This window comes from Balearica regulorum, chromosome 11, assembly GCF_011004875.1.
Source record: "Balearica regulorum gibbericeps isolate bBalReg1 chromosome 11, bBalReg1.pri, whole genome shotgun sequence".
Classification (NCBI taxonomy): Eukaryota; Metazoa; Chordata; class Aves; order Gruiformes; family Gruidae; genus Balearica; species Balearica regulorum.
In genome coordinates this window covers 20,334,187-20,350,246 of record NC_046194.1, presented here as the reverse complement: position 1 = coordinate 20,350,246, position 16,060 = coordinate 20,334,187, and the positions used below count along the sequence as shown (strand labels likewise).

The window sequence follows — 16,060 nt, the reverse complement described above, 5'->3', positions numbered from 1 at the left end:
ATATAAACCTGTAAACCTTCGTTTTTGAGAACTGGAGCTTAGGGAAGTAAAATGCTATCTCTTCTGCTGAGGTTTCACTGTTTTGCTGAGGAGTTGATGACGATGAGGTTAACTAGAGCAGAATAAGCATATACGCTTTGCAAAGAACATAGCATTCACTTGTTATAAAAAGAATTATTCAGAATTTTTTTTTGAGCAAGTCTGAACTTAATTTAGTACATTACATGATCATTCAATAGTAAATTTATTCTATAGGTTTAATTAAAAAATTAATGTGGTGATCATGTTATTTTCAGTATCTGAAGATCTCTTAATCTTACATTACATTAAATGCTGTTGACATTGGCTACAGCACAACTGCAGATTTTTGAATTCTTATTAAAAACCCCAGCAACCTATTAATAGATTTCTGTTATGCTGTTAGTAGCAGTTGTCTTGTTTAACCTGAAACGTTAATTGTAGCCTCCCTCATCACCTGAGGGTGGCAAATACATTAATGAACATACATTTTGAGGTGTGCCCACATTCTTTTAATTCTTGATGGATCCCTGAAAGTTTCCCCTATTCTCATCCATTCTGTTTCTCAGATTCTGTCCAGGAAAGACTGGGCTTTGCAGTAAGCTAGTCAGCATTCCTCACTCCCCCCTGTGTCTGAGGTACTGCTCTTTTGTTAGAGCATCTTTGCCTTTTATTTTTCTGCTGTGTGCATCATTCACAATGTGTTTGTGTGCCATCCAGATGAAGATAACCTGTACCTCTTACATGCCAGTGCAGGCTAGTTAGGGACCAGAGGGCTAACGACAACTGTGGTTTACTATGATGCTTTTGTTTTTCTCCCACTCGCCTTCGGTCATTATTCAGGCCCAGAAAAGATTTCTGATATGCAGATAAAATGTTTCCAAATTGTGCTTTATTTTAAATTGGAATAAATCAGTTAAATTGGATTCCAGTTTCCATACCTGGAGTTCTGAAATGCATATATTTAAGTAGTTTTTGGAGGGGGAAAAGCAAGTCTGTGTAATCCCTTTCCAAGAGTCTGAGATTCATAGTTGAAAAAGCAATGGATTAAAAACTCAGTTGCTGGGGCAAAATTAATAAAGCAGTTTTAGAATATTATATAGGTTTTAGATTACAACATGTAGACTTTTGAGGACTCTGTATCAAGATACATTTTAATCTGAATATAAGTTGATATAATATTCTGAAAAGCAGTAATCTACTGTATCTTTTCTCTGTAGTACAAATATTTAGGGGAAAACAACCGTTGAGCTTTCCCATGATTATGCGGTTGTAGCATTACTCAAGTAGCTTAAACACAATATTATGACGTGAAGGACAAACTCCATCTCAACAGCCCTGAACTACTCAAACAGAGATAGTGGGGAAAAGTCTTGGAGAAGTAAATATTTGTGGATGCAACAAACAAGCATGGAAAAGATTCATCCTCTTTCATCTTCAGAGAAGTGCACTGCTATATCATGCACTGTACATGCCCCTTAAATCAGTTACTTCAGTCTCCTTTGTCTTGGTGCATTTGAAGTGAGCTCTTAGAAGGACTAAAACTAATGGACCGACTGTAATATTACTAATTTAATTCTTTTTTCTTTTTTTTTTCCTGCTCTCTGCTTGGCTCTGGTCTTCACCCACAGGCGTCCACTGTTGGCTCTCAAAGGTTACTAAAATTTTAGCAGCTGCTCTGAAACAGAACTACCTAAGCTTCACTTACTGTTGCTTCTTCCTGCACCACGCTGCACTGCTGCTTTGCTCTTGCCTGCTTCAGAACACAATAAGATATTTTCTTTTTTAAATACCTGCAATGAAACTTAGGCTAGAAGTACGTGCCATTCTCTTGCTGCCTGTGTACTTGTTAATATCTGTGTACAGTATGCTTGTATTTATTCCATGGTATTTTCTTACCAATGCTAAGAAGAAAAAGGCTATGGCAAAACGTTTAAAAGCTAAACCCATCTCGGACAAACCTGGAAGCCCCTACCGTTCTGTCACTCATCTTGAGTCACTAGCAAACATAAACATTCCTGGAGCAGACACGTTGGACAAACTTTTTGATCATGCTTTAGCAAAGTTTGGGAAGAAGGACTGTCTTGGGACCAGAGAAATACTGAGTGAAGAAAATGAAATGCAGCCAAATGGAAAAGTGTTCAAAAAGGTAAAGCTTACAATTTTGTACTTAATTCTGGTTTGGTTTTGAGCTGCTTTACATCTTGCCTCAACAACAGAGGTGTCCTTAGAGGTATTCCTTAATCATCATCTTACGATATAAAACATCCATTTTATAGTAGTTAAAGAATAACAGAATACAGGATGAACTATTTATTCTACTTCAAGAAAAATGAAAGCAATTTATTTTCTTTTAATGAACAGCAGTATGTGTGCTTATGGTGTTATGCACCAACTCACATAAGCATATAGAGTTGTACCAGCAGCTTCTTATCATCACAATTTTCTTTTTTTTTTTCCCCTCACCAGTTAATTTTAGGAACTTACAGGTGGTTATCCTATGAAGAAGTAAATGAGAAAGTGAATCGCTTGGGGAGTGGACTGACTGCCCTGGGACTAACCCCAAAGAGTACCGTTGTCATATTCTGTGAGACCCGAGCAGAATGGATGATCACAGCCCTGACCTGCTTCAAGTACAACTTTCCTCGTGAGTGCTGAACTTGTTTACTTCTAATGTACTTTAGAACCATTTCTCAGCACTGGTTTGGCTGTTAAGTATTTTGAATCTGCCAATCCTGTCATTGATGGTATAAGAGTCTCATAAACTGACTTTGCCTATGGTCTGATTCTTGGAAGTCTCCGGTCTATTCTATGCATTGTGGAGATCCCCAAAATTAACTTGTGCTCATACTTACGAGGCTGTTTTTTCTGATTTTATTGTAGTAATGTTCTGGATGTTAGACTGACAGAACAGTGCAGTTACTATTCAGGATTTTTTTTAAATAGTCTGAAGATGTCAGTACTTGTGTTTCTCCCCCCAGAATGGGGAATATGTTTATAGTATTGTCTGTCTATATCCTGACTGATGCACACGAAACATGAAATGGCTGTTAGAAGAGAGAAGAATGGTAATCAAAATCATATGCTGGTCTGAGGGGCTTTTGGTGACATTAAGCTGCTAAAGTCCATTACAATTATGTTATATGGGGGTTTCTTCCTTTTTCTTAATTTTATTTAAGCTGTCAAAAAAATCTCTAAATCTGATTTAATGCATACAGACTACTCGGTGAAGTGGCAAAGGTTACTATGCACTCTCATGCCCAGTCTGCATACAACACACTATGACCCATAGCTTATTTTTGTTGCCGCCTTATGTTTTTGCTTGCACTAGGCTGCTGCTTTTTCTCCCAGTTTTAGTCGTAGCTGACTGTGCAAGGAGAAGGTCATACAGTAGAGTATGCAGAGAGGCTGTTACAGGGCAATAATGGAAGAGCTGACGTTGCTATTGATATAGGAGAGTCTCTGTCCTTACGCTTTGAGAGGCAGGAAGAATCAGCTATATAGCATTATTCTCTTTTTGTCCCTTCCACGTGAACCCTATTTCACAGGAATATTAAATTCCTTTAATGGTCTTTGGAGGTTAGAGTTTGAGACAACAGACAATACTATAGGTAGGTATTTTTTTTTCTTTAATAGAGAGATGATGGGAAAAGGTGAAGTCCTTGGTGTCTGTGAGGCACTTAATGGCATCGCTGTAGCCAGTCAGGGTTAAAAATAATCTAGCAACATGAAAAACAGGCTGATTCCTTAGTCTGATTCTCTTGCCCCCATCAATAATTTCACAGGAGCAAGCAAAGTAGCTGACGCTGCTGGAAGAGCTGCTTGGAGAAGTGCGTAGCTTTAAGCTGTGACTGGTGCCCTGCAGTGTTTAGAGTCTCACCTCTCCCCTGAGTTCTAGTTGCAAAGAGCTCAAGGGCAGAACACACATTCTCCATTGCTTACTGTGTGATTGCTTAGTGTATTAGCATTGGGGTTTGGTGGATCTCTTTGTTTTGATGATCGCTCTTCTTCTATAGAATAGAATATCTCAGTTGGAAGGGACCCCAACGATCATCTAGTCCAACTGCCTCACCAAAAGTTAAAGTATGTTATTAAGGGCATTGTCCAAATGCGTCAAACACTGATAGGGGCATCAACCACCTCTCTAGGAAGCCTGTTCCAGGGTTTGACCTCTCTCTCAGTAAAGAAATGCTTCCTATACAACTGTCCTCCCCATTCCAGAGGTTTCTTGTGGCATAAAATTCTGACGCAGAAAAATTAAAAGCTGTTGTGTTTCCAAATTAGAAAAATTCCCCATTGAGCTAATTTTATCCCCACCCCACTCTCCTGCAATGCTTTCCAGTGAGCTAAAGCAAGAGCTTTTGCATTTAGTATTACTTTAACATTTCTTTCACATTCTCCCTCTCCTCACTGTAACAGTTGTTACGTTGTATGCCACCTTGGGTGAAGAGGCAGTAACCTATGGTCTCAATGAGTGTGGAGCGTCGTATCTGGTCACTAGTGTAGAACTGCTTGAGAGCAAACTTAAGGTAACTTGCTACCAGCTTCACCTGTTTACAAGCAACCCTATAATAATTTTACAGTGCAGTCAGTGCTAAAAGCTTCATTTCTCTTTTATAGACTGCATTGCCACAAGTCTCCTGTCTTAAACACATCATTTATGTGGACAAGAAGACTATCAATAAATCTGAATACCCTGAAAATGTGGAGATTCACAGTATGCAGACAGTAGAAGAGCTGGGAGACAAACCAGAAAATGGTAAGTGAATCACTTCAGAGAACTTACCAAGCAATGGTTAACAGTGAAATCAGACCTAGGTTAAGAGGGATGCGTAGCAGAAAAAACACCCACCCACGCAGGTCTCCAACACAAAGGCAGTGGCAGATTGCCAGTTCATCCTTTGGCTTCCTTTAGATAAACAGAAAACTTGTTTGATTTCTATTTGTTGTCCTGCACCTTCCTTCAAGTGTCAGGTATTTCAGGATAAAACTTGATTTTTAACTTCTAAACCATAACCAGAATAATTTAAGACTCCACCTTTGGTTTAGGAATTGAAATACAATCTGGTGCAGTGTTCCATTTTCTGCTTCTTTTCCCTTTTATTCATCTTATTTTCACTATTTTTCCTAGGAAAAGAAGAGAAAGCACTTGAGGCTTTTTTTTGCTTGTTGGCTTGGAAATGTCTTTTTTTTAAACCAACCTGTAGCTAAAAAGCATGTTGGACTAGAGGAGTAACCATTACCTCTCTTGCTACATTGGGCAGCCAGGAGTGACTGTAAACATCTATTTAAGGAAGGAAAAAACAACCTTGATCATCTTTGTTTCCTTAAATCAGCAGTCTGTGCTTAGCCAGATCTTTCCTCTCTTGAATAAAAGAGCAGATAAACTGGCAAAGGAGCTTTTTGCAGGGAAGCACACATTCATCACAACTGCTTATCTTTGAGCAGTTTAAGGTACAGATGCAAACCAGCAGTTACCTTGAGGGGTGGTGTTTTGTGGGGTTTCCCTCCCCCAAAACCCCTGCTTCCTTTGCAGACACTTGCTGTCTCTCTAGCTAATAATTTTCATCCTGAGAATAAATGCCAATGGATTAAAACAAAAATCAAAAGTCAAGTGTTGTAAGTTTACTGCTTCTCCACTAACTAGCAGCTTACCTGAGGAAGATTCATTTAAGAAAAACAAAAATAGTCTTAGCTCTACAGCCTTGGCTTTGGAAGAGCGATGGACAGAAAAGCTGACTTGCAGCTTTTTGGGGTGTTGTAAGGGGTTTTCTGGTGTGGGGGTTTTTGGGGGGTTTTTTTCCCCTCAACCTGTTGTTTTTCTCCAGTACTGTATTTCTGGCCTTCATTGCCCTTGACAGGTTTACTTGCTCTTCAGAAGCCTTTTTCTATTAAACTTTCAGCCAACTAGAAAACACGATGGCAAAAGTATCACCCAGATTGTGCAGATGCCCAAATACTTGTCATTCCTTTCAAAATCTGCCTTCCCTCACTACTTCTTCAAAGCAGACCACTAGTCTCTTCATCACCGACTGACCACTTAGCAGTGCCTTTGCTGAAGCACCTCTTTCACACTGGTTGATTACACACATTTTCACATTAATTACAGAAATAACTACTTAAAAAGTAGATACGAATTAATAACAACTTTTCTCCTGCATTTTGTAGCAAGCATTCCACCAAGCAGACCTGTTCCTACAGACTTGGCTTTAGTAATGTACACCAGTGGCTCTACTGGGAGACCCAAAGGAGTTATGATGATGCATAAAAACTTAATAGCTGGAATGACGGGACAGTGTGAGAGGATACCTGGACTGGGGTAAGAAACACTTAGTTGTCACGTGCACGGAGAGAGAAAACAGAACCTCCAAAAGTACGCAAGCTTACAGAAAGTCTGTTGCTGCTGGCATTGGGTGTTATCAAATTTATTCATTTTAGTAAGCCCGCAAATCTTTAATTTGCAAGAAATATATCTTGTGTTTGTGAACATACCCTGTTGTTTGAAAAGGATGCCCTGCTAGCTTGTCTCACATGCTGTTTCTACCCCTTTCTTTTTTTTATTATCACCCTTAGCTTTAGGGCTGTGATGGATTTTTGCTCTCTTGTGCATCAGAAGATGCCATCAGATAACGAGATTCCTCATCTAGTCAAACTTTGGAATTTTTTTTTAGATGTTTTCAGGCAGCAAGGATCACTTTAGGAAGTATGTCAAAGCCTATCACGTCCACTGATCTAGAGACAACTCTGTTGGATGGATAATGCACATGCTGCAGAATCTGCTCAAGTGTATTGCACTAAATGGGCAGGAAAGTAATAAACTGTGCACTGACAATAGTGAGACCAACTGCAAAATCCCTCACATTAATGTTTTGAGGAAATTTTTCATGAATGTGGTTGTGTTTGTCACTGCGTTCACAAAGGGTTTAATAGCTGAAATCAGCTACGTTGCTGAACTCCTTTTGTGATGGGATATAAAACCAGTTCTGACTGGATGCTGAAAACTTAAGTGACAGCTCTGAGTTTCTTGCTGAGAAATCTCTAAGAAATTATTTTCTGAAATGAGCCTCAGTATTTCAGTGATCAGCTCTCTTTTTACTAAACTATTTTAGAAGGAGATGCTATGATGACTGTCAAGGATTTGTAAATCATTGGTGACTATTTTAAAATATAGTGATTTCATCCTTAATTTGGTACCTGGGATGAAATCTCCTACAAGGAGAGGAAATAGCAGTGGAGCACTAAGGAATCTTTGAATTTCCTAAAAACCAAGGCAAATCCTATAATTCATACCGATTTCAGCAAGGTAGGATTTTCCCCATTTTGTTTATAAGCTGTGGTTTGAAATCACACCCTGCTTGTGTGCAGAAGAACAAGCCTCACTTGTGATCCCAGTCTGTCAAAAAGTAGTAACTAAGCACACAATAAAACTGTTAAACAGTATTTTCAGTCCACTTGTGCATCATTGTTACTTAGATAATCCTTTCCTTTCCTAGGCCCAAGGATACTTACATTGGTTATTTGCCTCTGGCGCACGTATTAGAATTGACAGCAGAAATTTCTTGCATCACTTATGGCTGCAGGATTGGCTATTCCTCTCCACTCACGCTATCGGATCAGGTGAGTGGGTGGGAGAAGCTTAAATTTGCTTTTGCAGTCTGCATTCTTCTTGCTCAGCTATCCTCTTTCCTTTACGAAATGCTCATGTATGTGTCATGCTTCAGAAATGTAACTTCCAGAAAATTATGTAAATTAACATTTCTGCTAAACTATAGCAGCAGGTCATACCACATAAGTTTTATTATGACCTTTACTTTTATGATACTTAGGAAATCTAAAAGAAAACCTAATAAATGCCTATCGTATTATCCACGAGATATCAGGAAAAGAACAGCTATTAATAGATTAGCTGAACATAAGACTGTTTAAAGTGATTTTAATTTTTTGGTCTCACTTTATCAGTTCTTTATCCAGTTACTGTAGATCTTCTATTTAGCCCTCTGCCTTTTTCCATTTAACAATTAAGATAAGAGTGAATTAAGCTGGAAAAGAATGCTTCTGTATGTTTTGCTGGTATAGAGATTGCATCAGGCAAAAGAAACTCCTAGAGGAATACAGAGGAGAAAGCAAATGCTAGAGGGAGGAAGTAAGAGAAAGATTTACAAAGTGGACTTAACCACATTGGGCTTGTAAAACATCTAGTATTTTGGTTGAAATTGTTGTTAACCATTACTTTTTTCCATTACAATAGGAAAAAAAAAAAAAAATCACATTTTTTTGGAGGGATGGGAAAGAGATTTAAACAAACTACATACTAATATATCTCTTTTTTTAGTCCTTTTCTAAAGAGCTGCTTGGTTTTCAGCTTTATAAATTGACTTTTTTCCTTATTACAGTCAAGTAAAATTAAGAAGGGAAGCAAAGGAGACTGTACTGTACTTAAGCCTACACTGATGGCAGCTGTGCCTGTAAGTATGCAGAAGCAGATATGTTTAGCAAAAAAGCGATGCTATCTTGCTCATGCTAGAAAAAAAATCTATTTACTAACATTTTTTCTCTTCATGTGTAAGTAACTGTCACTAATAGGAAAAAAGCAGAATACAGAAATCCTAGTTGTCATTGCTTGAAATGACTACCGATGCTGCAGATGAGCACAAGAATGTATGTATGCTAAAGCCATTACCCGTTGTGATCCAAAACTGTAAATGGGTTTTAAGAATTACAAACGATGTTTCACTGGGCTACTGATACAACAACAGGAGACAGAAAGTCTTTGACATTCACAGTCTGAAACTCCTTTTTGCACAGGGAGAAAGCAGGGTGGCTTTGGCTGAGTTACAGAACTCAGCAAGTTCAGCTGTGCTGCCATAGTTGTTGGGGTGCTGAATCTCAGCTGCTTGTCTCCAAGGTAAAGCTTAGACTAAATCACTCTTGCTGTTTTTAGGGTCAGCAGGCCACGCTTAGTCTTCTCTTATAAGAAGAAAAATGATCAGGAGACTGTATGATCAGCAACGCCTGTTGCTGCTGTAGCTTACATTGGTCTTTGGGTGACCAGGCTTCTGCATTCCACCAGGTCTTAGTGCTATCTGAAAAATACACAAATGTTTGAGTCTTTTTAATGCAAAAACTTGCTTGTACATCCTGGAATCACATCTGTGGCTCATAAGACTGGTAGCACCACCAGCTTTTGCCACATGGTGGTGGTGGTCGAGTAGGATGATTTAATCTCACTTAAGAATAGGGAGTTTTGTTCTGCAGCATCTTTTGGGAATAGCCAAGAGTTTTTAAATCAATTTTTTGTTTTATAAAATAATAATCATATGTATGGCTTGGTCTTTTTGTTAATAATTAACTGAATGAAAATTAATATGTGTAAGAACCCCAGCTTTTGGAAAATATCCATTTAAATTTATTTCCTGGGGAAAATTCAAATGCTGGACTACTGGCAAAACCAGTGTAAGTTTTAAATAATGTCATAATCCGTCTTGGAAGGACTGTTTCATGCATGTGCAAAACACAGTCCATGCAGACAGCTTCATATGAACTAACAGCAGAACGTGATAATGCTGAACCCCACCTAAACATCTTGATTCTACAGACTTACTATCACAAACAAGTTAGCAGAGAAAAAATAAAATTGAAACTGATGAATGAAACTGGAATTTAATTTACACATGCTAGTGTATTCCATGTGGTAATTTTCCTTGCTTTTTTAACACTTTATAGGAAATAATGGACAGAATTTATAAAAATGTCATGAGTAAAGTTCAAGAGATGAACTATATTCAGAGAACTCTGTTCAAGATAGGCTATGACTACAAATTGGAACAAATCAAGAGGGGATACGATGCACCTCTGTGTAACGTGTAAGTATAATTCACAGTCCAAGCGTACCTTTTTCCTTGTAATTTGTTAAGACAGTCTAAAAGAATAAGCATCTAAGCCATCTGACATCGGGCAATTCTCATCCAACATACAAATATCATCTAATAACTAACTGAAACAATCCAAGTTCTTACTGGAAATGGATAAAGTATTTCATGAATGACTAATCTTCAGAACAGTAACTAGTCAGTTTTCATTGGATTGCTTTTTTTAGTTATAAAATTGGAATGTTTAGTTAAGTTACAGGAATTCTGCTGTCTTCAAGTGTTACACAAGAGGTAACATTTTTTATTATCCCTGCTGTCCAGGAAAATCTGTGAATGATTAAATTACTTTTTAACATGCTCCAGATAGGAAGGAAGAAGGTTGTTTATGTCATTTTATAAAGGTGAGCTGAGTGAACGATTTTTAATGCTTTGCTTTTTTTTTTTTTCTCCTTCTTTCAAGACTATTGTTTAAAAAAGTAAAGGCACTACTGGGAGGGAATGTCCGTATGATGCTCTCAGGAGGAGCACCACTCTCGCCTCAAACACAAAGATTCATGAACATCTGTTTTTGCTGTCCTGTTGGTCAAGGCTATGGACTGACAGAAACATGTGGAGCTGGAACAATTACAGAAGGTAGTTAAAATGCTTCTAGAAATACATAACTTAAGATATATCTATATATGAGGGTTTGGTGGTTTTTTTATAAAGTCAAAATAGCTTCAGTTCTTAACAACACTAAAGTAACTTAAGCTACTGCCTTATTTATGGTTTGAATTTGTATTTCAAATGACAAAAATCTTTGTATTCTTCCTTGTTCTCTCCCTAAGTTGCTGATTACAGCACTGGCAGAGTTGGAGCTCCTCTTATTTGTTGTGAAATAAAATTGAGAGACTGGCAAGAAGGTGAGAGTATTAAATGTTTTGATTTCAGAATAACTGATTTAACCACTGCTTAGCTGTTTTTGTTGCCTATCTGCTTAGCTAGATATAGCATATGAAGTAATTGGTTTTTATCTTTTATAATAGTCATCAATTTGTGTGCATTAAATTCAAGCTGAAGTTTCAAAGTATTTTTTTGGCAGCAGAATATATAAGTTAAAAATAATTGTGTGGGGATTTTCCTGTTTTCAGGGGGCTACACTAATAAAGACAAGCCTAATCCTAGAGGAGAAATTGTAATCGGTGGACCTAATGTCTCAATGGGATATTTTAAAAATGAAGAGAAGACAACAGAAGATTTCTCCGTTGATGAAAACGGTCAGAGATGGTTCTGTACAGGAGATATAGGAGAATTTCATCCAGATGGGTGTCTGCAGATCATAGGTTGGCCTCAATTTTTTACATCTTAATTACAAGATCTTGGCTAAACATAATTATAAGCATGCTATTAATCCTGTTGGCTTTGCCAGAGCTAATCTTCTTAAGATTACCTGCTTGCAGAATCATAGTGTAAAACATTTCCAAAAGTCCTCAGAGCTGTAGAAAAATTTTGGAAGTGATCTCATGTCCTGTGACACTATCATTATGTAAAAATTTAGCACACAGACTTTAAAGAATAAATGTAAGATTAATTTTTGGTATTAATTACAAAGCTTTAAAATCAGAGTCCCCATCACTTTCATACAAGTTGTGTGACAAGAAGTGTAGCGCTATATAAACACTTTTGCAGAAGCCTTTATAAAGTTGGCAGAATATATACACACTATTAGCTGCTTTAAAATTTTAGTAAGATGCTTTGTTTATTAAGAATCTTGCATAGCATTGCACAAAATACATATATAGTGGCTTTGCAAATGAGTCTGGAAATGCAAAAGTTTAAATGGAACAAGCTGTTTTTTCTCCTTCCCCCTCAACTCCCAGATCGTAAGAAAGACTTGGTAAAGCTACAAGCAGGAGAATATGTATCTCTGGGCAAAGTAGAGGCTGCACTGAAGAACTGTTCACTGATCGACAATATCTGTGCATATGCCAAAAGGTAAGAGTGGTATTAATTTAGAAACTCCATTTAGGGTAGACATGAAATATAGACTCTGACCCACTTCTCTAATGATATACTATAGTTTTCCATGGTTTCCATTGAACAAACCCCCCTACCAAAGTGTATGTTATAAACAGTATCTTTGAAGTATCAAAGGTGCCCAGATTCCCTAAAACCCAAAGAAATTACCTATGTTTTTCTGCTGGCATTTCTCCTATCCTAACACATTCCAGTTCCATCCCCTCCCTTCCCCAAACAGGTGTCATTATATTTAACATGTGTTTTAGCTTTCTGTCTGAATACTAGAGAAAAGTTAATCAGGACACTTTGCACCTGATCCAAAGCTCTCCAGTAAGTTTTGGGAGTGGTCCCAGCCTCTCCTCTCCCTCCCCTCAACTTTGACCCACCACATGAAGGGAAACTGAAAAGAACTATCTAAACACCGGATGTAACCGGAAAGCTAAACAGAGATGTGCACTTGTGAAATTACAGCAAAGCATGATACCGATCAAACCTAACACTGTAAACCAAGTTAGAATACCTTTGATAAGTCATCAGTTGTGAAGGATTAATCTACAAGAAGGATTCTGTATGGGGGAATAACAAAAAGTGCTGCAGATTTGTGTATCTAACATCAAGTAAGTATTTTATGCCCCAAAATGGAAATCTTAACTGTTTGGATCTTTTTTCCTTCCTTCTCCTGCCATCCTGTGGTAGCGACCAGTCTTACGTGATCAGTTTTGTGGTTCCGAATCAGAAGAAGCTGACAGCATTAGCTGAGCAGAAAGGCATCAGTGGAACCTGGGTAGATATTTGTAACAACCCTACAATGGAAGCTGAAATACTGCAAGAGATTAAAGAAGTGGCAAACAAGAGTAAGTAAAGTGGCATATTATGCCAGCCAATCTCATGGTGCTTATCCAGAAAAACCTTTCAGTTATCCTCACTAACTGCTCTTCCTTCTTCCTGTTGCCTTTGTATCTGTCAAAACTTAATAGTTTAATCAGAGGCAAAGACCACATCAAATTATTGCCTGTTATCCCAGGAACTGACATACTTTTTGGTCATATTAACTAGTTTATCTTGTTTTCTAAAAAAATCTGAGATTTTTTTCAATTAAATTCTAGAGACAGGTTGCTTGTCTAATACAGTTAAAATAAGGTCCAAAAGAGCTGCCAATTTGGAAGGTATCAGACATTTGCTGGTAAGAAAACTAGTTAAGCAAAAGATTACAAAGCTTTTTTTCCCCCCCCATGCAGCTTTTTCCCCCACAACTTTGAACAACCACAATCCTCGTGGTTGTGATGCCTTGTAAGCCTACTATTCCTTGCTGTGGTACCAAGTGATGAAAAGCCTCATTTTTTGGCCCCATTTGCACACTAGCCAGCACTCAGCATTGGTACAAGATTAAATTTGCGTGTGGCCCTTCTGTAAGGTTGCCTCATTAAGCAGGACACCATATAATACAAGCTACATGGTGCTCACCTTAGGTTTTTAGGTAGCATGAATTACTGTTTCATTTGGCTATGTAATAACAGTCATGCTTTTGTTTCTTCTTGTCCCTGCAGTGAAATTAGAAAGGTTTGAAATACCCATCAAAGTACGGTTAAGCCCTGAACCATGGACCCCAGAGACTGGGTTAGTAACAGATGCTTTCAAGCTGAAAAGGAAAGAACTGAAAAACCATTACCTTAACGACATTGAAAGAATGTATGGAGGCAAATAAACGAGTTATGTTGAGCACACAGTTGTGCAGATGGTTCCTTCTCATCCTTCAATTTTGGATGCCTGTGTATACTGTAGATATCACACATTCAGAAAACATCCCAAATGGATGAATGTTTCTATAATCTCTATTGAGTACAACAGAGAGTATCTTAGATTCCAAATTCTTAATTATTAGCAGATTAGACACTGATGGTCTTCATAGTTTCATGTGATCACCTCCAGTTTTGAGGCAGACATCATTATGTGAAGCAGTATGACCAGGTAATTTTATTATTGTTGTTTCTCTAGCATGTTCAGACTGTTTGCAGCTTCTCTAATTAATTCTGAAGTCTGACCTACACTTCAAAGAGAAAAATTAATGTAATTGTGATAATTCCTCTGTCACAGTTAGATAGTTAGCAAGGGAGGAAAAAAACCCAGTATTTAAAGATTACCCTTCTCCATTTAAAAACAAAACCAAGACAACATTAGTCAAGAACTTGCTAGAGATCACTGATAATGTACTGCTTGAGAATGGATGGATTCTTCTGCACATCAGTTAGTATCCTGAATATTTACAGTGCCTAAAAAAGAATATAAAGTACACTTACTGAAATAAAGGTGAACTGAAAAGCTTTCTAAACCCAAGTTTATTGAAACTTTATTCAAGAACATCAAATTAACTATTTCAACTTTCAACTCACCAAATACATTTTTACTTGCCACTGTATTTTAATTCAAGCAGAGCTTTCCATTAGGATGCACAGCATAAAAGAAAACAAAGACTTTCACTACTACAGGAGGTACCGGTGAGAAATCATCACCTGAATGCAAACCTTGCATCTTGACTGGCAAACAGCAGTGAAACTGATGGGCAGTTGTCTCTAAGCAGGTTTGAAACTCAAAGGAGTTCTGGTTTTTTTGTTTTGGTTTGAAGGCACTGATCCTCTAGACCTTCACATACATGTGAGAATTGGTACAGGTTACCTGTATGTAGCTTAGAGGATCAGGGTGTAAATGTATTCACTTCATGGAAAGGAATTTCTGTTCACCTTTTAAAAATCATAAGCATAACAAGGCAACCAGAAACCTACTGTGGTTTTCCCATGTAGTCTTGTTTTACTTACAGAAAAGTAGTCTGTGGCCAGGGAACCTTTGTTTTATGGAACTTGTAAAAAGGGACAAATCACTCTTTACAGAAATTCATTATCAAAATGTTCACTTATTAACTGGAAGTCCTAGATGTGAAGATGTGGGAAGATAATTCAATAATAGTTCATCATTTTGTGTGCAGAATCCTGTACTGTGTCTCTTTTGACTTGTAACTGAGCTCATGCATCCCTGCTAGCTCTTCACACTTGAACCATAAATGCTGTAAAAAGTGGAGGCTCTTGATACTGTTCTACTTTGCACTTTCTTAATCATTTTATATATGTTGCTTACATTTTGTACAGCTGTGGCCCTCAACTGCTGTATATTACAAATTCATTTTAAAGTATTTATAGATTTCTATTCATACTTGTGTTGTGTATATGATGGTTAAAAAGGAAAATTATTTAGTATTGTTACTGTACAGAAAGTAAAAGATTTTGTACGATGCTTCTCTTGAACATGCTAGCTTGCAATATCAGTGCAAGTTTTTCCTTTATTGCATGTACATGTATTTTTCTTTTTTCCAGTTCAAACAGATTTTGGCAAAAATAAATCATGACTGTATACTCATTAACTAAACCATCCCTTCTCCTCAGGACTAACTTCAGCCTTCCCCATGCATAACTTTCTCTGGCCAGTCCAGAACACTGCCAGCTCATCTTCCAAGAACCCCAAGGGGAAAGGGAAAAAGAAATCTGGTCTATAAAGCTGATTGTATCTAGATGTGCAGGGAACTACAACAGTCACTAAAAGAAATGAGGAAGTAGCTTTTCTAAAAAAAGGAAATTATTTTTTTAAGGCACATACAGTTGGTTTATGACAACAAGAAATACTTCCCATATCAGTAGCAACTTTTAAAATTGGTCACTATTAAATAGCGTTTTGTCAGCCTGTTAGCATCACGAAAGTTAAATATGCATAAGAAAGCTACTTGCACTTGAGTCTGTCAGCAGGTTGTATGATTTTTTTTTTAAACCATGAATGTATGTATATGAACTGTATTTTATCTAGACTGCAAGTATCTTCTGTGTCTTGGTTGACTATTTTCAATATATACATACACACAACGTTAACATTTCAAAAGTGAAATACAATTTAAATGGTTCAACAAGTTTGTGTTTTGAAAGATCTTTGTATATTGCACAGTTGTCTGTAGTTACTGTTCAGCGCCTCACATTCTCTCTCTGACACTGAGCATACCTTAAATGAACTCAGAAGCAGCAGCAATGAATACATACTACAGATGTTGAAAACAAAACCTAGAGCGGGCCTAGTTTTTCTTTTAAGAAAGAAACTAAATGTGGATGTGCTGCAAAAGACAAGTTGATAACACATCA

General features: G+C 37.5%; 1 protein-coding gene across 8 annotated transcripts in view; it reads left to right on the top strand.

The window, feature by feature from the left end:
* The window catches only part of ACSL4 (acyl-CoA synthetase long chain family member 4), a 58,938-nt gene extending 43,103 nt beyond the window's left edge, over positions 1-15,835 (top strand). For 5 of the 8 annotated variants that reach the window (XM_075763634.1, XM_075763635.1, XM_075763631.1 and 2 more), the window contains 14 exons: positions 1,928-2,167; positions 2,488-2,665; positions 4,438-4,547; positions 4,639-4,777; positions 6,187-6,337; positions 7,512-7,635; positions 8,412-8,483; positions 9,742-9,881; positions 10,348-10,520; positions 10,715-10,789; positions 11,018-11,209; positions 11,747-11,861; positions 12,582-12,739; positions 13,433-15,835. In XM_075763634.1, coding sequence (XP_075619749.1) covers positions 1,940-2,167; positions 2,488-2,665; positions 4,438-4,547; positions 4,639-4,777; positions 6,187-6,337; positions 7,512-7,635; positions 8,412-8,483; positions 9,742-9,881; positions 10,348-10,520; positions 10,715-10,789; positions 11,018-11,209; positions 11,747-11,861; positions 12,582-12,739; positions 13,433-13,590 — 2,013 coding nt within the window. In that variant the 5' untranslated portion in view covers positions 1,928-1,939 and the 3' untranslated portion in view covers positions 13,591-15,835. Of the gene's footprint in view, positions 1-1,649; positions 2,168-2,487; positions 2,666-4,437; positions 4,548-4,638; positions 4,778-6,186; positions 6,338-7,511; positions 7,636-8,411; positions 8,484-9,741; positions 9,882-10,347; positions 10,521-10,714; positions 10,790-11,017; positions 11,210-11,746; positions 11,862-12,581; positions 12,740-13,432 lie in introns of all 8 variants that reach the window. The other 3 variants (XM_075763636.1, XM_075763637.1, XM_075763629.1) reach the window with 2 other exon arrangements.
* The last annotated feature ends 225 nt before the right edge of the window (positions 15,836-16,060 follow it).